The sequence below is a fragment of the Glandiceps talaboti genome, chromosome 19, assembly GCF_964340395.1.
Source record: "Glandiceps talaboti chromosome 19, keGlaTala1.1, whole genome shotgun sequence".
Taxonomy (NCBI): domain Eukaryota; kingdom Metazoa; phylum Hemichordata; class Enteropneusta; family Spengelidae; genus Glandiceps; species Glandiceps talaboti.
This window is the reverse complement of record NC_135567.1, coordinates 153,764-179,802: the sequence shown is the minus strand read 5'-3', so window position 1 is coordinate 179,802 and position 26,039 is coordinate 153,764. Positions and strand designations below refer to the sequence as shown.

The following is a 26,039-nucleotide window of genomic DNA, read 5'->3' as shown; positions in this document are numbered from 1 at the left end:
GCCCAATGGTGCTTCACTGCATAATGGCAAGCTGCCCACAGATCTATCAGAGATTCCATTCAGGGCTGAATGTGATTCAAATACACTAAACAAGACACAAAATATTGGATTTTATCAAATATTTATTGCTAGTGTACAAGTAATGATATTACACAGTTCCCGCTTTTTTTTTCTTTTCTTTTTTTTGAATATTTGGAAATATCTAAAACTTATCTTAAATGTAATTGTGTGTGGAATGTATGACATCTTGCTAACAGAGTTCAAAGTAATAAAGGCTGTAGACATGGCAGAATTTATAATAAAATGGTTGCCCTATGGACAATGTCTCCTCACACCAACTTTGAATGCTAAAAATACCACCAATGGTGTTGTAGCACAACTGTACAATGTACTGTTTTGAAAATATTTATTCGCATGGTGAGCATGCTAGGTATACATGTTCATTTGGTGAATCACACTTTCTTGACCCCCAAAGACTGTATTATGTATGTAGCACAGAATGAACCTGTTTAATCATAGAGAGTATTTTTAAAACAGTGTTTCCAAGCAACCTTAAACAGAGGGTAATCTTCATGCAATTGACATTGACATGTGAAGTAGCCCATAAAAGATTTTAATGATTTTATTGCATCTATAAAACTATAACTTTTCATTTTGCATGAGTTTCACACCCAGAATCACATTTGTTGATGCAAAATGCACATCTGTGATGCAATCATTTTGATTTTGTCCAAATGTTTTTGAAGAAAATCTGCAAGAATAACACTTTCAGAAACATCTCCCCAAGTTTCAGTCTCATTGACCAAGTTCTTTTTGAGATATAAGTTTTTGACCAAAAATGAACATTTTTCCACCTAATTTGCATATCACTCATGAAATCATAGTATGCTTAGTATTTCTTTGTCTATACACCCACAGATGCATCCCTGTTAAATTTCAGCCCAATCTGCTGAGTAGTTTTGGAATTATAGCGTTTTGACCAAAAAGACACATTTTTAGCCCTAATTTGCATATTACTGAGGGAATCATCATGTCATGAACAATCTTAATTTACTCACCCCTAAGAATGTCCCCACCAAATTTCATGCCAATCTGCCTTGTAGTTTTGGAGTTTAAGTTTTTTGACCAAAAATCACATTTTTTGACCCAAAACCCATATCTGTGATACTATCATTTTCATTTGAACAATTTCCCAACTAGATACCAGAAGTAACATGACCACCAAATATCAAAGCCATCGGTCCAGCAGTTTTTGACTTTAAGTTGTTTACACACACACACAGACATACAGACAGACAGACATTTTGCCATCCCTATAGCACTACTGAACCTCAGTTCAGTTGTGCTAAAAATCACTCTTGTTCATCACTTGAGTCAAGGTTCAGGTTAAGAGCCTTGAACTTCCTTGCTTGCTCTCTATCTCTTTCTGCAAATAAAGAAGTAAAATTTTAGGCAGTCATGTTTTGTTGATTTTAAATCATAGGTGTTTTCTCAGACTCCAGCATGTGAGTCAAAATTAAGTCATTTACACATGTAAACTGCCAGATACTGAAAAAAGATAACATTATTACCAATATTTTTAACTGTTACAGCATATCTTCATGGCTGACAAGGTAAAAATTAAATGTTTCTATGTCAAACACTTCACGGGACCTTCAATTATAGTTTCAATAGTAAAACATGAATTTCCTGAAAGCAGGGACAACATTTCGGAGGCTGGTTTCAACACACTTCCTCTTTCACAGTTACAACTTACAAAGTAACAAGTCAACTGATTGGAAAAATATATATGCACCATAAAGAAATGAGTATTTTGAAGTCAGGCTGACATCTGTGATCTTGATTTAGTTCACTGAGGTCATGAATATTTGATATGACACTATAATTGTACCTTTTTGCTTTTCTGCCCTCTTTTTTCGACCCCCATCCCGGTCGCTGGCATACTTCAGCCAGTTCTTAATGGCTGCCTCACAGTCAGCCTCCTTTACATTAGACTGTTTGGCTGCATCTGGAATGGCAAATGTTGCATGAGATTTCGATTCATTACTGATTTTTTTTTTTTTTTTATTTCTTTGATCCCTGGCTAGTGCCACTTTTTTGAGACATATCATAATTTGGATGGTATAATTTTTATGAATATCACTCTAAAAGCTTTTGTCAAATTATTTGGCACCATGAGAGAATATAGAAGTCCATCACTTGTGCCTCTTACAATCCTGGGGTTAATTAGGATTATTTATAATGTACTGCATTACTCTGGTATACTCATTTCATTACCTTGGTTAATAAACTAATAAAGTAAAACTGAATACCAATGTGAGCAGCACTGTGAAAAATAAATAATAATACAGAATTCGCCTTGCAGAGACATTATCCCTCTGTTAGGATACATGCAAAATCTTAATTGAGAAATTACCTTTGATAATTGTTGCAATACTCAGTTGTGAAAGGGCATGTTTTTTTAGTTTCCCTTTTCCCAGCCAGTTGTAGATCGTGGATAATGATTGAGAGAACATGGCCACCATTATCCTCTCCACCACATCCTTGGAAGAAACACCTCCCAAGGTACTGAGATGGCGTACCTGGAATATATAATTGAAAGAGTGTACAGGAAACATATAAGTAGCAGAAGACTTTAACCATGTTATCATGTTATCATAACACTGCAGGGTTGCAGAAGACTTTAACCATGTTATCATAACATTGCAGGGTTAAGTTTTATGTTGGAAATACCCCAGTATATAATTTTTTTTCATTTATTTGTTGATTTATATATTTATTTTTATAGCAGTACGGTGATAAAGAGGTCCATTCATTTATTCAAAAAATGCAAGACAATATATATATATATATATATATATATATATATATATATATATATATATATATATATATATATATATATATATATATATATATATATATACTTAATTTAGTCCCAGACAAGAGGGGGGGGGGGGGGGTTTAGGGCTGGGGTAAAAGATAAGCCGACATAAACTATTTTGAATGTGAATGGTTCAACCGACTTTAGGACGTCCTCGGTGTTTGACTTCAGCATAGAAGCACTGAACACGCACACACAACCCATTCTGTATCATTCAATTTCTACGTCCCTAAAGTAACCCCTTCCTACCATACCCTACGGTGTTGTCCACTCCAAAGGGCACTTTCATGAACATCGATATTAAGTATGTGTTCTTTTCGACTGTTCTCCCTGGTCGTCTTGATCTATTCTGTATAGTTTGTTCATTATTTTCTTCACTTGAGTTTCTAAGTTTATTAAAATGGCCCTGGTTTACAAAGTTCAACCTTCTTGAGCAACAAATGTAGGAATGGTAGAAAGAGAGAGAATATGGCTTGTTTGATGGTTTGAGTGGAGTGAGGGCACTTTGGCTTTGGATCAAAAGCCTTACCACCTTTCGTGTATGAACCCGAACTAACTCCAAGCCGTGATTTGTTTTGGCTCAACAGATTAATCCTTATGTCGGCCCTGGGTCACTTTGGTTTTGAGTGTGAACGAGGTATAAGTAAAAACAAAAACCCAGAGTACGACTACGTTCACACTCAAATCCAAAAGTGGCCCAGGGCCGACATAAGGATTAGCCTGATAAGCCAAAAAATGTTACAACTCGACTTACATTCATGAAAGGTTTTTGCGTTTGACCCGACCTAACATTCCAAAGTCATAGCACCCTCATTCCAACGTAATGGCGGCCGTCGGACAACCACAAGCAAGGTTGTTCTCTCTCTTTCTTTTATTCTTACGCTTTTTACACTCAAGAAGGTCGAACTCTGTTAAACAGGTCATTTCGCTAGATTCAGAAACTTCAGTGAAGAAAATGACGGACAGATTACATTAAACAGGTCAAGACGAGCGCGATATCAACGACAAAGGAGGAGAACAGTTGAAACAAACACATAACCTTGTGGATGTTCATGAACGTGCCTTCAACCATAACAGTGAATCGCACCCTTTCGAGTTGACAATGCAGCAGGGTCTGGTGGGAAGAGGTTGCTTTAGCAACTTGGAATGACTTTTAAGTTGGGTTTAGGTCAGGTTAACCATGCACACTCAACTTATGTTATGTCGACTTAACTTTAAGTCGGTTTGAGACCGGGCCTAAACCCACCCTTTGTCTGGGACTAAATTAAGTCGGCCCTGGGCTGACATAGTGCGTTCACATTAGAAATGTTTAAGTTGACTTAAAGTTAAGTAGGCCCGACACCGGTTTAACTGCCTAAGTGTGAACGTAGTATACACCTACCACCAAAGCAAGATATCTATAGTTAACTTGATAAACACTGCAAAGCACAGCAGGTATAAAAGGGGAAATATTTACATTACTTGGTATGACAGATAAGCACACATACCACACACACTTTTGCCAGTGCAGATAAAATTCTATGATATCCCACGCCCAAGAACCATGGCTTCCACCAATTATGGGAATTCCAATAATGGTTACATGATAATAATTTAGATACATATCATGTCTCAAAGAAGTCACAAAAAGGGTACTTCAGGAATATATTTCATAAATGTATATTATCAGTCTAAGAGTAAAATCTCCACACCAATTAAGATATGTCTCTTTCCTAATTTTTAGGGTTTTAATGTTTTCTCACATTATTGATTTAAAGATAACTTCTAACAGATAAAATGACAGAATAATCTTGGGATGGTCCAGTCATTGTCAGAGGGAGCACAGAAGACACCATCAACTTGAGAATAAACAGTTAGTTACTGCTGTCCTTCAGATGATTAAATACATAGCTAGTAATACATCCTTTACCTCTAACTCTAAATGTTCCAAATTTCAATAAAATACTGCAACTACTTATAACACACACCAACCTGTTTCTTTTAAGAGCTGCACGTCATAGCTTTCCCAGCCTGGTTGGGAGGGTTCCGAGTTCATGATCATATTGGTAAACTTCAGGCCTTTGTGTGGTGGCCACCAACACTGTTTGAGGTCCTTGCCATAAAGCCAGGATCTTGGCACAACATCAACTGTGTTGTCAGTTGGAAAAAGGACGACTGCGTACATGATAACCTAAGACAAGAAATAGTACATGACTTTTTAGCTATATCGATATATATAATCCAGGGGCAGTCTCAGTCATTATTAAGAATCATCAATGTGGTGACTAGAGTAAGAGACACTCATTTACACATCATTACAAATAGCGTATAATAAAAAATTGTGAAAAAACACCAGCGTACTCAGTGATGTAGATAATAGCCGGTTACCGGTTACAACACCCGGCTATAACAGCTGTATGACCGGCTATAAATGTCAACCTGACAATCTAGTATTACCAGTATTATGTAACTTTGTCAAAGTCCTATGTTCAGAAAATCCCAGTGTTTCACAGGTAGTTTTACAGCTTTGCATGTAACCATCTTAGTGATCTACTTCTACAAAAATAATGTAATGTCCAAAATTTAGGGTTTTGACCCAGCCATTGTGAAGAGATAAGAATGAATAACAAAGATAAACCAATGTGACCATGGCTTTTGTCTTACCTTGGAGGAATTATACTGACAGTATAATTCCTTCAAGGTCTTACACTATCCATTACTGATAATACTTCAACAGCAAACACAGGCAAAGAGTTGGGTTATCAGCCACTGCACAAACCACAGGGGCCATAGCGAGCATGTAATCGATCGATCGATTGACTGATTATTTGGTCGAATGATTGATTGATTGTTTTTTCCTTCTATCCCTGGCTACTTTTCGGGCTACAGATGGTGTAGCCGATAATGACATGCAAATCATATGCAAGTCTACCAAGTTCCAACTCCCTAATGTAGAGTTATGAACCTGTATCACCCATGTTGTCTCTCAGCACACAGTCTCTATACAGAGGGACTGTGCTCAGCAGAACTACTTCTGAAACATTGAATGGGTCAATCAGAACAAGTTACTGCCTTCTAGCCCAAGGCCTAACTTGGTAACTAAGTAAGTTGGTAACTTGGAATGGGCCACCTTCTACCTTAGAGATCAAACCCTAACTTGGTAACTACAGTGTTCTCCACGAGGGGTTTTTGAGGGGCGCACCGCCCCTCTGTTTTCATGGACCGCCCCTCTGTTTACAGAACCGCCCCTCTGTTTGCGTTCAGCGCCCCTTTGTTTTGGTGTGAACGTCTTCAAGAGATTCTATTCAATGCCGTTAATGAAGGAAGTGAACAGCGACACTGCGTCTATCATCATTTATGAACTTATTTATCGCCTTGATTATAACAATGGTAGCCGAAACAAAAACAGTAAATGTAGTACCGTCGTAAAGTAGAAGACGGTACGTTGGTAGTTTCTATGGCCGGGTATATCAAGCCGGTAATTTCCAAGCCTTCCCGTATACGTAATACAGTACGCATACGATGTACGATGTCACGGCAATTTTCGTATTGTATCGATAAATACAAACAAAATCCTAAAATTTATACATGTTCTTTAGAAATAACTACTCCGGTACGGTTCCATGGTAAAATTTATGTCCTAAATGATCACGTTTGGATGTGAATCGCGATCGTAGTACCACGAGGTAGCTCCGATGTGGCAGCCATGTTTGTTACTGTACATTTGCACTGAACGTATTCGGTTATTCTTAGCCCAAATTCGTCACATTAAAAATGTACGTATTTCCGGCAAATTTGGATGAAAAATCATTTTCCATTCATGAAAATTAAAAGGATATCAAATTTTAGAGAAATAAAGGAAAATGAATTGTTTTCAATTAATTTTTATGAATGACATGCACATTTACAAGGTGAAACCAACAACTCAAAACTAAGTGATAGCTAGCCTAGAGGTGCATACATGTACATCAACAATGCCATGTGTTGTCACTCCTGTGTGTAAAACATGCTTGCCAACATTACTATAACATCGTTTGTGTAACTGTCAACCTCCTTCCTGAAATTTTTACATTGTGAATTATGTGAAAGGTTTGGAAATTGGTGATTGCAATACATTTCAGTACATTTTAGTTTGCTGAATGAATAAAATAGGAGTTTTTGATTTTGGAAACTTTTTTCACTTCCTAATATTATGATCTGGAAATATGCTAATGATATGCAAATAAATATGCAAATTAGGGCGCCCCTGTATTTTTCTAAATTGTGGAGAACCCTGAACTAAGTAAGTTGGTAACTTGGAATGGGCCACCTTCTACCTTAGAGATCAAACCCTAACTTGGTAACTAAGTAAGTTGGTAACTTGGAATGGGCCACCTTCTACCTTAGAGATCAAACCCTAACTTGGTAACTAAGTAAGTTGGTAACTTGGAATAACTTGGAATAGGCCATGGCACCCCTACCTTAGATGCCAAGCCCTAACTTGGTAACTCCAGAAGTAAGTTGATAGCTTGGAATGGGCCACCCCCTACCTTACAGCCCATGCAGTAAGTTCATCATACCCCCCCCCCCCCCCCCATGATTTTTTTCTTTTTTTCGTGTACCCTATTTTCGTGTCGGCTACACTGTCTATATGCCTACTTTTCTCTCTTTCAACTGTATCTTTACTATATAAATAAAGACACCTTGTCAATTGTTCTCTTCTTATCTAAATTAAAACACCCCTAATCCCATGATCGGTTACAGTGAAAATGTTCATTATGCCTAATCTTTTGGCGGATAACACCCTATACAAACAATCAATCATGCATAAACTAGTATTATATACTAGTTGAAAGAGAGAAAAGTAGCCAGGGAGAGAAGGAAAAAATAATCAATCAATCATTCGACCAAATAATCAATCAATCAATCGATTACATGCTCGCTGTCCCCTGTGCACAAACTTTACTATTAGCTCCAGTAGCGGACTGCTAATCCTGCACATCTCAAACACTGAGCATGAAAGAAGGGTTATACTTCCATGAACTTAGTCAACATTTTGACAGTTAATAAAGGGCATAATTAGAGTTATCTAGTGGAATACACAATGTATATACATCTATCAATGTTCTCATGACTAAGTTACTAACTGTTCCCATGACTATACAATAGACATGTATGGAGTACAGGAATTCTGTAGATTTAAAATGTAATGTTGCCTAGGAGAAAACAAACTTTTCCTCTCTGACTGAACTTGGTGGAGTTGTGAGGAACACATACTAGTATAGAATGGTTATGCAGAAAGTTTGAATCATGCAGCATTTACAATAAACCCAGGATGAATTTATACCAGTACCTCATAAATATGGTACAACATAATAGCGCGAGATCTATATATTTTGGAACCAGTGTCTGAAAATTAATGTTTCAATGTATGTGCAATTATTGCAGGAAATTTGTCTTGCTTGTAGAACACATGCATGTAACTGAATCAGATATATATCACACACAAAAACAAACTGCAATGTCAAATTGCAGATCCAGAAAATATAGCCTGGTACTAGCGGTAGCCTGAATCCATCACACACAAAAACAAACTGCAATGTCAAATTGCAGATCCAGAAAATATAGCCCAGTAGCCTGAATCCATATTACATTAATCAACAGACAGAGGAAGTGACTACATACACTCTCAAACCACTATAAACCACTAGTCTGAGATACAGCGTGTCTTTTTTGGATCTATAAATCCCAAACTCAGTTTATATTGGGTAAAACAGGGTACAAAATTGTCAGCACAAAGACATTAAATTCAACTATCATTGGGAAATTTCAGGAATATCCACAGAGTACATTTTTTATCTAAACACAAATTATCATTATTTTTATGCCGATGCACCTATTTGTAGGTAAAAATAATGATGTAAGATAAAAAAATGTAACTGTTTTTGTTAATTTGAGATGGGATTGACCAAAATGAAATTTACCTTTCTTTTTAGGAACAATAATATTTTTGTGTAAAAACTCTGATTGTCATATGCACTATGTATGTGCCGACTCTGCAACTCAGACCTTGTTTGGTTCTTGCTACATGTGTACATCTGTATCACTGGGCAGTGTGCATACTTTGTACAAACACAAAACACATATAATATTGTGTCACTGTTTTGTATACTACATAACAATGAGCATGCATGCTTATTGGTTGAAAGAGTGGAAAGGCCAGAGGTCAATTTTAGCATAATTCAGCTGAAGTTGTACCACATACAACAACTGGTAAAAGTACGGTGCCACACATTGATACATAGTTTTAGCCAAGTTTTCACTTATTTTCACATTGGCATGTAGCAAGTTACCTAGCTATAGCAGCCTTTGCAAAGGAGATCTCTTTTCTGCCATTTTTGGTGTAATTTTAACCGAAGATGATCTCATGTCTACGTCTACTGATGGTTCCACAATAGTGGTTTCTCTGTTTGACCATGGCTGATGATCTGATCAACTTTTGGTCAAAATCAAGTTCACTGGAACAACAAAGGTAAGAGTGACAATTTTTATCATTATTCTTGACATGTGGCAGATTGTGCTAGGGCTATATTTCTAGTTCAAGTACTGTTTTTGAAACTTTTCAAACTCTTTAATATATGCAGCAAATCCATGCATATCTTCAATAGTGACTAAATACTTGGTGGTAGAACTGATTCCAAACTTTCCATATGTGACCCCAGTATGTCTGTGATGTTACAAATGTTTATTAAGATCTTGGCATTGCTATGTGTTGTTTCAGGATATTTTGAATAGACCATGGTAATTTATCCCCAAAACAGTGGAGAGGCCTACTAGCTATTGTCTATGTTTATCTTTAGATAGATGTTGTCACACATTGCCTGAATAGACAATGAGATACTTATTACTTCAGTGCATCTTTTGTCCTTGCAACTTGACTGTACAAGAGAAACAAAAGAAAAGGTGTAAAATACTAAATATGCATTTTATAGTTGAGAAGACAGACAGAACAGCTGTTACTGGTATCTTTCTTGATGCTGTAATGAACCCGTTTTTCCATGAGTCCCAGCTGACTTGAGATCCTCATGTAACTATTAGATAAACAATCAGGTTGTTTGCTGAAAACAAATCTTTTAGTATGACCATATCGAAATCACACTTGTAAATTTTATCCATTATCAGATACTCATCTGGTTGATCAATGCATTTGATGCAATTGTTGTAATGTTCAATAACAAACTTTTTACACCATTCATTTTTTGTAATTTTTGCAGTCACTGAGTTACAAACACAGACTTAGTCAAATTGTTTTGCATTGATTTTCCAAATAGGAAGCAATGATAAAAATGTTTTATAAATGAAAAATCCAATATAAATGCCCGGTCCTCATTCATATGGCCACTTTTAATTAATTGACCATTTATTTGAATATTCATTATGAAGACTTGGGGTTTCAAATGATATTCTTGAGTTAGAATTGAAATCAATCCAGGATTACTTACAGTGCTACAAAACTTTATTGCAATAAATTAATGAATTGAAGCAGTTCATCAATTGTCATTTTTACCTTTGCTCCTAACATGGCAGTATTACTTCAATGCTCATACATATGAAATCTTACGTATCACTACAAACACCATTTATTTGTAGAGATGCTGTAACTTATATAGCTTATATATCTGCTAAGACAGTGCTCTATACCGCAGTGGCAGAGCGCAATAGTTTTGGTAGTACTGGAACTCTTTCTTGGTTGTAACTCGGAGTTTCACGCATAGTGCGTGATGCGTGATGATAGTGTTGTCTGATGATCGCACTATGCGTGAAACTCCGAGTTACAACCAAGAAAGAGTTCCAGTACTACCAAAACTATATATATATATATATATATATATATATATATATATATATATATATATATATATATATATATATATATATATATATATATATATATATATATATATATATATATATATAATGAAATGAACCAGTACATCTATGAAACTGAGTAATCCCATTTTTCACATGAATATTTCAATACTTCAATAATCTGAAGAGAGTATCATCCCTCCCCTTCTTACCAATCATTTAGTGTTAATGTAGTTAGCATATTGAGATATCAGCACTGGCTCTAAATACATGTCCTATCAATTTATTTAATAACATACCCTTCAAGAGTCAAACATCATGTGGAGGAAGCTCAAAGCTATCCGTAACGTTATAACACAACAACACAAGTCAGATGCATCTTTAAAATATTTGTATTCTTATGGATTCTTTGGCCTTCAACAGAAGTAAAATAACCTTTAAAGATTTTTAAGTTTTAACCAATCATTTCCTTTACTGCAGTTGAAGAAGCAAAATGAGAAAGAGAGAAAATCCACAGAAGAGTTTTAAGCACAGTTGCACTGATATGATGTCGGAAAAGAAACCATGGTGTGTGTAATTAAGAACCCATGAGTTCAGTCATTTATCCAAGACTTGAAATGGAAAATCTAATCAAGAGCAATATGAAGAGCACAACTTTTGGAAAGAGATCACAGGACTATTAGTCTAGAAGAACATTGGAGGAACATTACTCCCTCCCTGTGGATATTCAGTCATCATAATGGATATAATTCTTAATTAGTAAATTAATTATTAAAAACTGGAATTTACTAATATTCAATTTTCAGCATTAGTAAATTTTACATAAGAATATAAAAGAAAATGTCAAATGTTGGCATATTTTTACAGAGTTTTGCTGTTTTACTAATAAATTTTAAAACCCAGAGAAAACCCAGCAAATCTCTTGATTTATCACACTAAAGTGACCGGTGGTTTATGGAACCTTCCCATATATATCATTGCATTTGGAGGATAGCCTTTTTGTGGAAAAAAAAACCCAACCTCTCCCCTACCCCTCCAAATAAAATAAAATAAATACAGGATCCACCATACTAATAAATAATGATTGTCCCCTTATAGTTTTAACAACAACCACACTCAATGATTACTTGACCCCATACTGCCCACACACATTGCACAAGTGGCTAAACGTCACACACAGGTATGCAAAATATACAACATAAATTGTTCCATTACACATATTTATACCCCCAATCATACATATACTTCAAGTACAAAAACTTCACAAGTGCAAAAAACATACATTTTTCTGAACACCAGTCGTTCAGGTGCAAACGTCCATGCCTTCACATCGAAAATGCCATGTTATGTTATTGTTCCGAGTATAGAATTGGAGCTCACAATCTGGTGCAAATGATGGCAACAATGTTACATTTGTATGACGTAAAGGATCGCGCGGAAACAAAATTTAAACACGAGGAGGGTGAATGGAACAGACACGGTTATTTCGTGTCCATTTCCATGGTGACCCCCATATACGCGTTCCGAGACAGCGGGATCACATACAATCGGCTCTGTAAGACGAACGCATCAAGTTATACCTTACCCAATCACATAGAAATTTAGTTTATTGTATTGGTATTACTATTTGGTATGTTTTTGTTTCGTGATAATTGAAAATATTTATGAAAAAGGCATTAATATTGTGTATTGTACGCTACTGATCACAGTGCGATCATTCTCGCGCCCATGCTATCAAATGTGCACGTTGAACTATACATACCATGTTTCGCAATTTCTGTCGTCTTATTTAACAATCTAGACAATAAAACATATTCATGGTCATTTTGACAGTAATTATGTAAGATAAATATACTCACCAAGATGAAAACAAATCCTAAAACGCTTAGTAAACGAGATGACGAGTTGGCGGCAGTCAACCAGAAGACACTTCTTATCTTGAGGGCGTGCTATACATTCGCATCGTAACAATCACGTGATCACCCAGTCGACAGCGCAGGTTATAGCTCCATGATATGGTTGAGCTGACGGTGGCATTCGGCAAGTTAAAACGATTGTTTTAGTCGTTATTCTTGTGAAATAAAGCCTCATTGATGCTTCCCAAGTACGGCAAGTATTGAAAAATGACAACACAACGCATTTTATATGCTTTCAATTATCAACGTCATGCATGTGCCGACGTCGGGAAAACGTTGACACACCTACCCAATATTCACACATTCATATCGTGACAATCACGTGAGCACCAAGTCGCAGGGTATGTTGCATGGTTGAGCCAACATTGGCCCGACGGTGGCATTCGGCAAGTTAACACGGTTGTTTTAGTCGTTATTCTTGTGAAATAAAGCCTCACTGGTGCTTCCCAACTACGGCAAGTATTGAAAAATGACAACACAACACATTTTATATGCTTTCAATTATCAACGTCATGCATGTGCCGACCTTCTGCCGACGTCGGGAAAACGTTGACACACCGACCCAATTTTGCCGACGTCGGGCCGTCAGTGTGGTGTTATCTGGGAAGGGGTCAATTTAGGGATTGTAGTGTGTTACATGCTAAGGTGTTAATTTAGGGATTGTAGTGTGTTACATGCTAAGGGATCAATTTAGGGATTATAGTGTGTTACATGCTAAGGGGTTAATTTAGGGATTGTAGTGTGTTACATGCTAAGGGGTCAATTTAGGGATTATAGTGTGTTACATGCTAAGGGATCAATTTAGGGATTATAGTGTGTTACATGCTAAGGGGTCAATTTAGGGATTGTAGTGTGTTACATGCTAAGGGGTTAATTTAGGGATTATAGTGTGTTACATGCTAAGGGATCAATTTAGGGATTGTAGTGTGTTACATGCTAAGGGATCAATTTAGGGATTGTAGTATGTTACAATGCTAAGGGATCAATTTAGGGATTGTAGTGTGTTACATGCTAAGGGGTCAATTTAGGGATTGTAGTGTGTTACATGCTAAGGGGTTAATTCAGGGATTGTAGTGTGTTACATGCTAAGGGATCAATTTAGGGATTGTAGTGTGTTACATGCTAAGGGGTCAATTTAGGGATTGTAGTGTGTTACATGCTAAGGGGTCAATTTAGGGATTGTAGTGTGTTACATGCTAAGGGATCAATTTAGGGATTGTAGTGTGTTACATGCTAAGGAGTAAATTTAGGGATTATAGTGTGTTACATGCTAAGGGGTCAATTTAGGGATTGTAGTGTGTTACATGCTAAGGGGTCACTTTAGGGATTGTAGTGTGTTACATGCTAAGGGATCAATTTAGGGATTGTAGTGTGTTACATGCTAAGGGGTCAATTTAGGGATTGTAGTGTGTTACATGCTAAGGGATCAATTTAGGGATTGTAGTGTGTTACATGATAAGGGATCAATTTAGGGATTGTAGTGTGTTACATGCTAAGTAAGGGGTTAATTTAGGGATTATCGTGTGTTACATGCTAAGGGATCAATTCAGGGATTGTAGTGTGTTACATGCTAAGTTGTCAATTTAGGGATTGTAGTGTGTTACATGCTAAGGGGTCAATTTAGGGATTATATGTGTTACATGCTAAGGGGTTAATTTAGGGATTGTAGTGTGTTACATGCTAAGGGGTCAATTTAGGGATTGTAGTGTGTTACATGCTAAGGGGTCAATTTAGGGATTGTAGTGTGTTACAATGCTAAGGGGTCAATTTAGGGATTGTAGTGTGTTACATGCTAAGGGGTCAATTTAGGGATTGTAGTGTGTTACATGCTAAGGGGTCAATTTAGGGATTGTAGTGTGTTACATGCTAAAGGAGTCAATTTAGGGATTGTAGTGTGTTACATGCTAAGGGGTCAATTTAGGGATTGTAGTGTGTTACATGCTAAGGGGTCAATTTAGGGATTGTAGTGTTACATGCTAAGGGGTCAATTAAGGGATTGTAGTGTGTTACATGCTAAAGGTGTCAATTTAGGGATTGTAGTGTGTTACATGCTAAGGGGTCAATTTAGGGATTGTAGTGTGTTACATGCTAAGGGGTCAATTTAGGGATTGTAGTGTGTTACATGCTAAGGGGTCAATTTAGGGATTTTAGTGTGTTACATGCTAATGGAGTCATTTAGGGATTGTAGTGTGTTACCTGCTAAGGGGTCAATTTAGTGATTGTAGTGTGTTACATGCTAAGGGGTCAATTTAGGGATTATAGTGTGTTACATGCTGAGGGGTCAATTTAGGGATTGTAGTGTGTTACATGCTGAGTGGTCAATTTAGGGATTGTAGTGTGTTACATACTAAGGGGTCAATTTAGTGATTATAGTGTGTGACATGCTAAGGGGTCAATTTAGTGATTATATCGGTAGTGTGTTACATGCGAAGGGGTCAATTTAGTGATTATAGTGTGTTACATGCTAAGGGGTCAATTTAGTGATTATAGTGTGTTACATGCTAAGTGGTCAATTTAGTGATTATAGTGTGTTACATGCTAAGGGGTCAATTTAGGGATTGTAGTGTGTTACATTCTAAGGGGTCAATTTAGGGATTGTAGTGTGTTACATGCTAAGGGGTGAATTTAGGGATTATAGTGTGTTACATGCTAAGAACTAGCAACAGGACCATGCCCATAGCAACAGGCAAATATACAATGCCATTGGTGCATAATTTTTCTGAGAAACCTTTATATGGCATGCGTTTACAATCATGTCTTGGTTTTTAATATGTAAGGCATATGTACATCATTAAGTTTCATGACCTTGACCTGAATAGTGAAATGGTGACCATGTTTGTGATAAACAAGTACACTTTGCCTGTTGTCGCCAACAGTTTGATACATATAGACACCATTCAAATGTCTCCCTTCACTTTTTATTTCTAATGAAACATTGACCTTGACAAACATTTTCAAGGTGAAATCACCAAAATATTTCTTTCTGTGTTAACTAAAGAAGTTGAATAAACACAGACTCTATTTAAATGTAAGTATCCCAAAGGTCAGCTTTCTTTTTGTATTTTGACCTTTGCCTTTCATCTCTATATTCAAGGTCAAATAGCAAATTGTCAATAAATTATGAAGTTTTGTATTTTGAGACACCATTCAGATTTGCACAATAACTTGCCATAAAATGTACAAGTTGGGCACTATGTGTGGGATTGAAGGGTTTTTCTTGGAGTGACATACTAGTATAACATAAAACGTACAAGTTGGGCACTATGTGTGGGATTGAAGAGTGACATACTATATGATACACAGCAGACTCCATTCTTTTGTTGATGTTAAAGAGTCATACTTAGAGCATTTAGCCAGAAGTCAATTCACACATTTTTATCCAGGGAATATATTTTCACATCAAATTATTTCCAAGCTCATGTAGTAATCAGTGTCATACTTAGAGCATTTAGCCAGAAGTCAATTCACACATTTTTATCCAGGGAATATATTTTCACATCAAATTATTTCCAAGCTCATGTAGTAATCAGTGTATCCTGCGAACAACACTTGTAACACTTTTATTTATTTCAAGTTCATTTTGTCTAAAATTCTTTGAAAATTTTGTCTTATTGATGAATGCAAAAATAAACATTTTGTGTACAAGTAGAAATGGAATGATGACAGCTACATTTGTACATGTATACCCTATTTGTGTAGTTATCAGATAGGAATGTGACGAGTAATACAATGAAACAGTTACCTACCAATACAATGTATAAATTGTTAACACATTATTTGTTCAGTTTTGACTAAAAGAACAAGAAAGTATCCATCTTTATAAACAGGTATATCAAAATTACATTCAAAATGACCACTTTTATGAAATTTTTTAAATCAAATTTTAGACAAATCACTTTAAAAAGTGATTTGTTGGTATCATGTCAAAATCAACTAGGATAATGAGTGATGATGTACTGTGTCAAGTCTTAAGTGTATTTTGATAATGGTGTCTGTAAACCCTGACTCCTGGCAAAGTCATTTCTTAATCATTCTTTGAAGATGTCTTTGTTTTCTTGCTTCATGGCATTTATTTGTTGTGTGTATACATGTCATTGTATTGTGTAAATTGAGTGGTGTAGACAGTGTGTAGTTGTTAACAAAAATTAGATAAAAAAGTACAAATCATAATTTCTGAAAACCTGTGTTTTTTGAATACCATGGTAATATTTGCTGTTACTGTGACAAAATTTGCCATTACCATGGTGATATTTGCAGTTGCCATAACAATATTTGCTATTACCATGGTCTTTTTTGCAGTTACCATGGTGATATTTGTCTTTTTAGCACAACTGAACTGAGGTTTAGTAGTGCTATAGGGATCACCCAGCGTCTGTCTGTCTGTCTGTCTGTCTGTCTGTCTGTCTGTGTACCTGTGTGGATATGTGTGTGTGTGTGTGTGTGTGTGTGTGTCTGTGTGTGTGTGTTTGGTGAACAACTTAAAGTCAAAAACCGCTGAACTGACTGCCATGATATTTGGTGGGTCCATTACCTTGGGTGTCTAGTTGTTCAAATGAAAATGATCGCATCAGGAATGTGCATTTTATGTTTGAAAATGATTTTTTTATTACAAAATGCTTTGACTTCAGCCGGGAAATGAAATTTTCTTGTTTTATTGATGCAATGAAATCATTAAATGTTTTATGGGCCTACTTCACATATCAATGTCAATGGCGTAAAGGTTAACATCTGTTAAAGGTTGCTTGGCAACCTAGGCCTGTTTTTAGCACAGCTGAATTAAATCTTAGACACTATGATTAAAACAGGTTCTTATAAATTCACAATCCTTATAGGCATTTAAAAAAAAAACAGTTTGTACATTGACCATACATCATGGAACAATCATGCTTTCAGTCTCTGTCATGCCAACTCTCTTACATCCTTCCACTGTTCTCTCAACATCTATCCCTTTAAACAGAAGTCACAGCCTTCTTCAATTGTCTAGTATCCAGTGTCTGTAAATCCAATTTTCCTCTTACCATACACTAATCTTCTCTCCACACTGCTTCTAGCTTAATGCTGCTTGAAGAGATTATGCACTCTAAAAGTCTCCTTTATTATTATTATTGTTAATCAACTTAATCTACCTCCTCATTTATTGAAATAGTTGTTGAAGTTGATAGATGATATAGTCACTATTTGGTAACTGTTGATAGATGATATAGTCAATATTTGATAACTGTTGATAGATGATATAGTCAATATTTGGTAACTGTTGATAGATGATATATTCACTATTTGGTAACTGTTCATAGATGATATAGTCACTATTTGGTAACTGTTGATAGATGATATATTCACTATTTGGTAACTGTTCATAGATGATATAGTCACTATTTGGTAACTGTTGATAGATGATATATTCACTATTTGGTAACTGTTGATAGATGATATAGTCACTATTTGGTAACTGTTGATAGATGATATATTCACTATTTGGTAACTGTTCATAGATGATATAGTCACTATTTGGTAACTGTTGATAGATGATATATTCACTATTTGGTAACTGTTGATAGATGATATAGTCACTATTTGGTAACTGTTGATAGATGATATATTCACTATTTGGTAACTGTTGATAGATGATATATTCACTATTTGGTAACTGTTCATAGATGATATAGTCACTATATGGTAACTGTTGATAGATGATATATTCACTATTTGGTAACTGTTGATAGATGATATAGTCACTATTTGGTAACTGTTGATAGATGATATATTCACTATTTGGTAACTGTTCATAGATGATATAGTCACTATATGATAACTGTTGATAGATGATATATTCACTATTTGGTAACTGTTGATAGATGATATAGTCACTATTTGGTAACTGTTGATAGATGATATATTCACTATTTGGTAACTGTTGATAGATGATATATTCACTATTTGGTAACTGTTGATAGATGATATATTCACTATTTGGTAACTGTTGATAGATGATATAGTCACTATTTGGTAACTGTTGATAGATGATATATTCACTATTTGGTAACTGTGAATAGATGATATATTCACTATTTGGTAACTGTTGATAGATGATATATTCACTATTTGGTAACTGTTGATAGATGATATATTCACTATTTGGTAACTGTTGATAGATGATATAGTCACTATTTGGTAACTGTTGATAGATGATATAGTCACTATTTGGTAACTGTTGATAGATGATATAGTCACTATTTGGTAACTGTTGATAGATGATATAGTCACTATTTGGTAACTGTTGATAGATGATATAGTCACCATTTGGTAACTGTTGATAGATGATATATTCACTATTTGGTAACTGTTGATAGATGATATAGTCACTATTTGGTAACTGTTGATAGATGATATATTCACTATTTGGTAACTGTGAATAGATGATATATTCACTATTTGGTAACTGTTGATAGATGATATATTCACTATTTGGTAACTGTTGATAGATGATATATTCACTATTTGGTAACTGTTGATAGATGATATAGTCACTATTTGGTAACTGTTGATAGATGATATAGTCACTATTTGGTAACTGTTGATAGATGATATAGTCACTATTTGGTAACTGTTGATAGATGATATAGTCACTATTTGGTAACTGTTGATAGATGATATATTCACTATTTGGTAACTGTTGATAGATGATATATTCACTATTTGGTAACTGTTGATAGATGATATAGTCACTATTTGGTAACTGTTGATAGATGATATATTCACTATTTGGTAACTGTGAATAGATGATATATTCACTATTTGGTAACTGTTGATAGATGATATATTCACTATTTGGTAACTGTTGATAGATGATATATTCACTATTTGGTAACTGTTGATAGATGATATAGTCACTATATGGTAACTGTTGATAGATGATATATTCACTATATGGTAACTGTTGATAGATGATATATTCACTATATGGTAACTGTTGATAGATGATATAGTCACTATTTGGTAACTGTTGATAGATGATATATTCACTATTTGGTAACTGTTGATAGATGATATATTCACTATATGGTAACTGTTGATAGATGATATAGTCACTATTTGGTAACTGTTGATAGATGATATATTCACTATTTGGTAACTGTTGATAGATGATATATTCACTATATGGTAACTGTTGATAGATGATATATTCACTATTTGGTAACTGTTGATAGATGATATATTCACTATTTGGTAACTGTTGATAGATGATATAGTCACTATTTGGTAACTGTTGATAGATGATATATTCACTATTTGGTAACTGTTGATAGATGATATATTCACTATATGGTAACTGTTGATAGATGATATAGTCACTATTTGGTAACTGTTGATAGATGATATATTCACTATTTGGTAACTGTTGATAGATGATATATTCACTATTTGGTAACTGTTGATAGATGATATATTCACTATTTGATAACTGTTGATAGATGATATATTCACTATATGGTAACTGTTGATAGATGATATATTCACTATTTGGTAACTGTTCATAGATGATATATTCACTATTTGATAACTGTTGATAGATGATATATTCACTATATGGTAACTGTTGATAGATGATATAGTCACTATTTGGTAACTGTTGATAGATGATATATTCACTATTTGGTAACTGTTGATAGATGATATATTCACTATTTGGTAACTGTTGATAGATGATATATTCACTATTTGGTAACTGTTGATAGATGATATATTCACTATTTGGTAACTGTTGATAGATGATATATTCACTATTTGGTAACTGTTGATAGATGATATATTCACTATATGGTAACTGTGAATAGATGATATATTCACTATTTGATAACTGTTGATAGATGATATATTCACTATTTGGTAACTGTTGATAGATGATATATTCACTATTTGATAACTGTTGATAGATGATATATTCACTATATGGTAACTGTTGATAGATGATATATTCACTATATGGTAACTGTTGATAGATGATATATTCACTATATGGTAACTGTTGATAGATGATATATTCACTATATGGTAACTGTTGATAGATGATATATTCACTATTTGGTAACTGTTGATAGATGATATAGTCACTATTTGGTAACTGTTGATAGATGATATATTCACTATTTGGTAACTGTTGATAGATGATATAGTCACTATTTGGTAACTGTTGATAGATGATATATTCACTATTTGGTAACTGTTGATAGATGATATATTCACTATTTGGTAACTGTTGATAGATGATATATTCACTATTTGGTAACTGTTCATAGATGATATAGTCACTATATGGTAACTGTTGATAGATGATATAGTCACTATATGGTAACTGTTGATAGATGATATATTCACTATATGGTAACTGTTGATAGATGATATATTCACTATATGGTAACTGTTGATAGATGATATATTCACTATATGGTAACTGTTGATAGATGATATATTCACTATATGGTAACTGTTGATAGATGATATATTCACTATATGGTAACTGTTGATAGATGATATATTCACTATATGGTAACTGTTGATAGATGATATATTCACTATATGGTAACTGTTGATAGATGATATAGTCACTATATGGTAACTGTTGATAGATGATATATTCACTATTTGGTAACTGTTGATAGATGATATAGTCACTATATGGTAACTGTTGATAGATGATATAGTCACTATTTGGTAACTGTTGATAGATGATATATTCACTATTTGGTAACTGTTGACATTGTATGTTTGCCTTACAGATGAATTAGGTGCCACTTTTTTCCCTGGTACTCCTGAGGCATGGGTACATCATCCGTAAGTAATGTCATATTTACTATAGTAGGTGATAATGTCTGCCCTCTATGGTCTATTTTGTAATCATTTTTACTCAGAGTGCAACAGGCTCGAGGATTTTAACTGTAATATACCCATACAGTTCATGACAGAGGGCACTGTGCATTGTGCGATTTTTACTGTCAATAGAGGGTGCTCTTTACATTGTCTCTTTGTATTTTTACTATTGATAGGTTAGCAGCGTATGCAGATTTGGGGCCAGCAATTCATCACCCGGCATTTACTCACCCAGCGTTACACACACAGGTACAAGGAGACGTCCCCAAGATAACGTATGTGGTGGTATGTCTGTCAATTGAACCCAGTAGTGCACTGCGTTTGAAATGCGATAAGTGTCGCACCCAGGGCCCTGCTTCACTCACTAGGATATATGGGGAAAAAATTATACTCTTTTGAGTTTTCTTTTGTTTCTGTTGCATGAAATATGTTGTCATGGCAACCACATTCAAAATATGAAACCTTTTTTCTGAGACAAGCATCATGTTATTGATACAATAAAATTTGGTTGAGGAAGACTATATGTTGCCATGCAGACACGTTTGGTTGCCATGGAGACAGAGTGCATACAACTGCACATAGGCACTTTGGGAGCACAATACTACAGAGTGGATTTATGACAAATAGTAGACTAGTCCAGGGCCCTGTAATCAACTGGACATTCATGCTGCACACATGGGAGCACCTCATTTTAGAGCTGCACACCCCTTGGGACAAGTGCACAGATATACCAATCACCTGTATTCACTGTCACACCTTGGTCAAACTATATCACTGGTAGGGAGTGAAGGCTAATTATAATTTCCTTCATCCCTGTGCCAGTGAAAATAGAGAGGTCAAATATTTCAAACAGTGAAAGTATTTATTGATAAAAATAGAGGACAAAAATGGAAACTTGTGAAATTATTTAAACGAAGAATCAAAATGTTTAGTTTGTTAGCACAACTAAACTGAGGTTCAGTAGTACTATAGGCATGGTGAAGTATTGTCTGTCTGTCTGTGTGTGTTTTTGCCAATGTTATTTGGAATCTTTAGAAGAAAAATTGTTCAAATGAAAATGATCATTCCATAGGTGTGTGATTTGGGTAAAAATCACTCTAAAAAGTACTAGGCAGATTGGTCTAAACTTTGGTGGGAATATTCATAGTGATGTGTAGAGAAGCTTTGTTTAATAGTCACTTGAATTAAAAATGAACAGATGTATGCAAATATGTCAGTGAGGTGTAAATTGTACCACCAATTGTCAGTGAAGTTAAGAAATACCACCACCAATACAATCAGCAAAGTATAAAAATAGCACAACAAATTGTCATTGAAGGGTAAAAATAGCACCACCAATTGTCAGTGAAGTGTAAATAACATCATGCAGTTGTCTGGAATGTATAAGGATGACCCCATTTTTTTTATGTTTCTCATTACTTTTTCATGGCAACTATGTCGCAAAGTAAAAAGCTAAAAATTTATCATTTTCAGGTTTCTCTGCATTTCCTCTTCTTCCTTTCTATCTTCCTTATAGTGGACTCCTGGTAACAAGCCCTTTCCCAGTTTCCCAACATAATTGGCATGTTCTCAGCTAACTTGCATCATAAAAGAATGCTCTGTTTGTGAACAAGTGTAGTTGTCACCACCACAGCAGTAGATGATGTTAACAGCCCAGATATTCATATTCATATTCATTCATATTCTTAGAGAGGGTGCTGTTTTGCAAATTATTAAGGGTGGGCGAAAATAAAAAATATATATTGTTTTAATTTTGATGTCAGAGCTGAACATTTGGGGTTGGTCGGGTGAAAATTTGGGTTGGTAGGGTTAACATTTGGGGTGGTTGGATGAACATTTGAGTTGGTCGGGTTAACATTTGAGTTGGTCGTGTTAACATTTGAGTTGGTAGGGTTAACATTTGAGTTCGTAGGGTTAACATTTGAGTTAGTCGGGTTAGGAGGAACAGAATAAACATAGGGTTACCCTAAGTATCCCTACCATTGTCAATAAACTGTTAATAGAGCTATCAGTTGTCAGTGCAGTGTAAATAGAGCCATCAGTTGTCAGTGAAGTGTAAATAGAGCCATCAGTTGTCAGTGAAGTGTAAATAGAGCCATCAGTTGTCAGTGAAGTGTAAATAGAGCTATCAGTTGTCAGTGAAGTGTAAATAGAGCCATCAGTTGCCAGTGAAGTGTTAATAGAGCTATCAGTTGTCAGTGAAGTGTAAATAGAGCCATCAGTTGTCAGTGAAGTGTAAATAGAGCCATCAGTTGTCAGTGAAGTGTAAATAGAGCCATCAGTTGTCAGTGAAGTGTAAATAGAGCCATCAGTTGTCAGTAAAGTGTAAATAGAGTCATCAGTTGTCAGTGCAGTGTAAATAGAGCCATCAGTTGTCAGTGAAGTGTAAATAGAGCCATCAGTTGTCAGTGAAGTGTAAATAAAGCCATCAGTTGTCAGTGCAGTGTAAATAGAGCCATCAGTTGTCAGTGAAGTGTAAATAGAGCCATCAGTTGTCAGTGAAGTGTAAATAGAGCCATCAGTTGTCAGTAAAGTGTAAATAGAGCCATCAGTTGTCAGTGAAGTGTAAATAGAGCCATCAGTTGTCAGTGAAGTGTAAATAGAGCCATTAGTTGCCAGTGAAGTGTAAATAGAGCCATCAGTTGTCGGTGAAGTGTAAATAGAGCCATCAGTTGTCAGTGAAGTGTAAATAGAGCCATCAGTTGCCAGTGAAGTGTTAATAGAGCTATCAGTTGTCAGTGAAGTGTAAATAGAGCCATCAGTTGTCAGTGAAGTGTAAATAGAGCCATCAGTTGTCAGTGAAGTGTAAATAGAGCCATCAGTTGTCAGTGAAGTGTAAATAGAGTCATCAGTTGTCAGTGAAGTGTAAATAGAGTCGTCAGTTGTCAGTGAAGTGTAAATAGAGCCATCAGTTGTCAGTGAAGTGTAAATAGAGCCATCAGTTGTCAGTGAAGTGTAAATAGAGCCATCAGTTCTCAGTGAAGTGTAAATAGAGCCATCAGTTGTCAGTGAAGTGTAAATAGAGCCATCAGTTGTCAGTGAAGTGTAAATAAAGCCATCAGTTGTCAGTGAAGTGTAAATAGAGCCATCAGTTGTCAGTGAAGTGTAAATAGAGCCATCAGTTGCCAGTGAAGTGTTAATAGAGCTATCAGTTGTCAGTGAAGTGTAAATAGAGCCATCAATTGTCAGTGAAGTGTAAATAGAGCCATCAGTTGTCAGTGAAGTGTAAATAGAGCCATCAGTTCTCAGTGAAGTGTAAATAGAGCCATCAGTTGTCAGTGAAGTGTAAATAGAGCCATCAGTTGTCAGTGAAGTGTAAATAGAGCCATCAGTTGTCAGTGAACTGTAGATAGAGCCATCAGTTGTCAGTGAAGTGTAAATACAGACATTAGTTGTCAATAAACTGTAAATAGAGAAATCAGTTGTCAGTGAAGTGTAAATAGAGACATCATTTGTCAATAAACTGTAAATAGAGACATCATTTGTCAATAAACTGTAAATAGAGCCATCAGTTGTCAGTGAAGTGTAAATAGAGCCATCAGTTGTCCGTGAAGTGTAAATAGAGCCATCAGTTGTCAGTGAAGTGTAAATAGAGCCATCAGTTGTCAATAAACTGTAAATAGAGCCATTAGTTGTCAGTGAAGTGTAAATAGAGCCATCAGTTGTCAGTGAAGTGTAAATAGAGCCATCAGTTGTCAGTGAAGTGTAAATAGAGCCATCAGTTGTCAGTGAAGTGTAAATAGAGCCATCAGTTGTCAGTGAAGTGTAAATAGAGCCATCAGTTGTCAGTGAAGTGTAAATAGAGCCATCAGTTGTCAGTGAAGTGTAAATAGAGCCATCAGTTGTCAATAAACTGTTAATAGAGCCATCAGTTGTCAGTGAAGTGTAAATAGAGCCATCAGTTGTCAGTGAAGTGTAAATAGAGCCATCAGTTGTTAGTGAAGTGTAAATAGAGCCATCAATTGTCAGTGAAGTGTAAATAGAGCCATCAGTTGTCAGTGAAGTATAAATAGAGCCATCAATTGTCAATAAACTGTAAATAGAGCCATCAGTTGTCAGTGCAGTGTAAATAGAGCCATCAGTTGTCAATAAACTGTAAATAGAGCCATCAGTTGTCAGTGAAGTGTAAATAGAGCCATCAGTTGTCAATAAACTGTTAATAGAGCTATCAGTTGTCAGTGAAGTGTAAATAGAGCCATCAATTGTCAATAAACTGTAAATAGAGCCATCAGTTGTCAGTGAAGTGTAAATAGAGCCATCAGTTGTCAATAAACTGTTAATAGAGCTATCAGTTGTCAGTGCAGTGTAAATAGAGCCATCAGTTGTCAGTGAAGTGTAAATAGAGCCATCAGTTGTCAGTGAAGTGTAAATAGAGCCATCAGTTGTCAGTGAAGTGTAAATAGAGCCATCAATTGTCAATAAACTGTAAATAGAGCCATCAGTTGTCAGTGAAGTGTAAATAGAGCCATCAGTTGTCAATAAACTGTTAATAGAGCTATCAGTTGTCAGTGCAGTGTAAATAGAGCCATCAGTTGTCAGTGAAG

General features: G+C 35.4%; 1 protein-coding gene and 1 long non-coding RNA gene across 3 annotated transcripts in view; one reads left to right on the top strand and one right to left on the bottom strand.

The window, feature by feature from the left end:
• LOC144449962 (RNA-binding protein, mRNA-processing factor 2a-like) overlaps positions 1–26,039 on the top strand; it is a 287,300-nt gene that overhangs the window by 190,014 nt on the left and 71,247 nt on the right. For both annotated transcript variants that reach the window (XM_078140529.1, XM_078140528.1), the window contains 2 exons: positions 21,405–21,459; positions 21,672–21,780. In XM_078140529.1, coding sequence (XP_077996655.1) covers positions 21,405–21,459; positions 21,672–21,780 — 164 coding nt within the window. The remainder of the gene's footprint in view (positions 1–21,404; positions 21,460–21,671; positions 21,781–26,039) is intronic.
• On the bottom strand, positions 1,353–12,614 carry LOC144450215 (uncharacterized). The gene is made up of 4 exons (XR_013482211.1): positions 12,571–12,614; positions 2,417–2,582; positions 1,892–2,008; positions 1,353–1,426 (listed from the first exon to the last, which is right to left on the bottom strand). It is a non-coding gene; the product is annotated as an uncharacterized LOC144450215 (long non-coding RNA).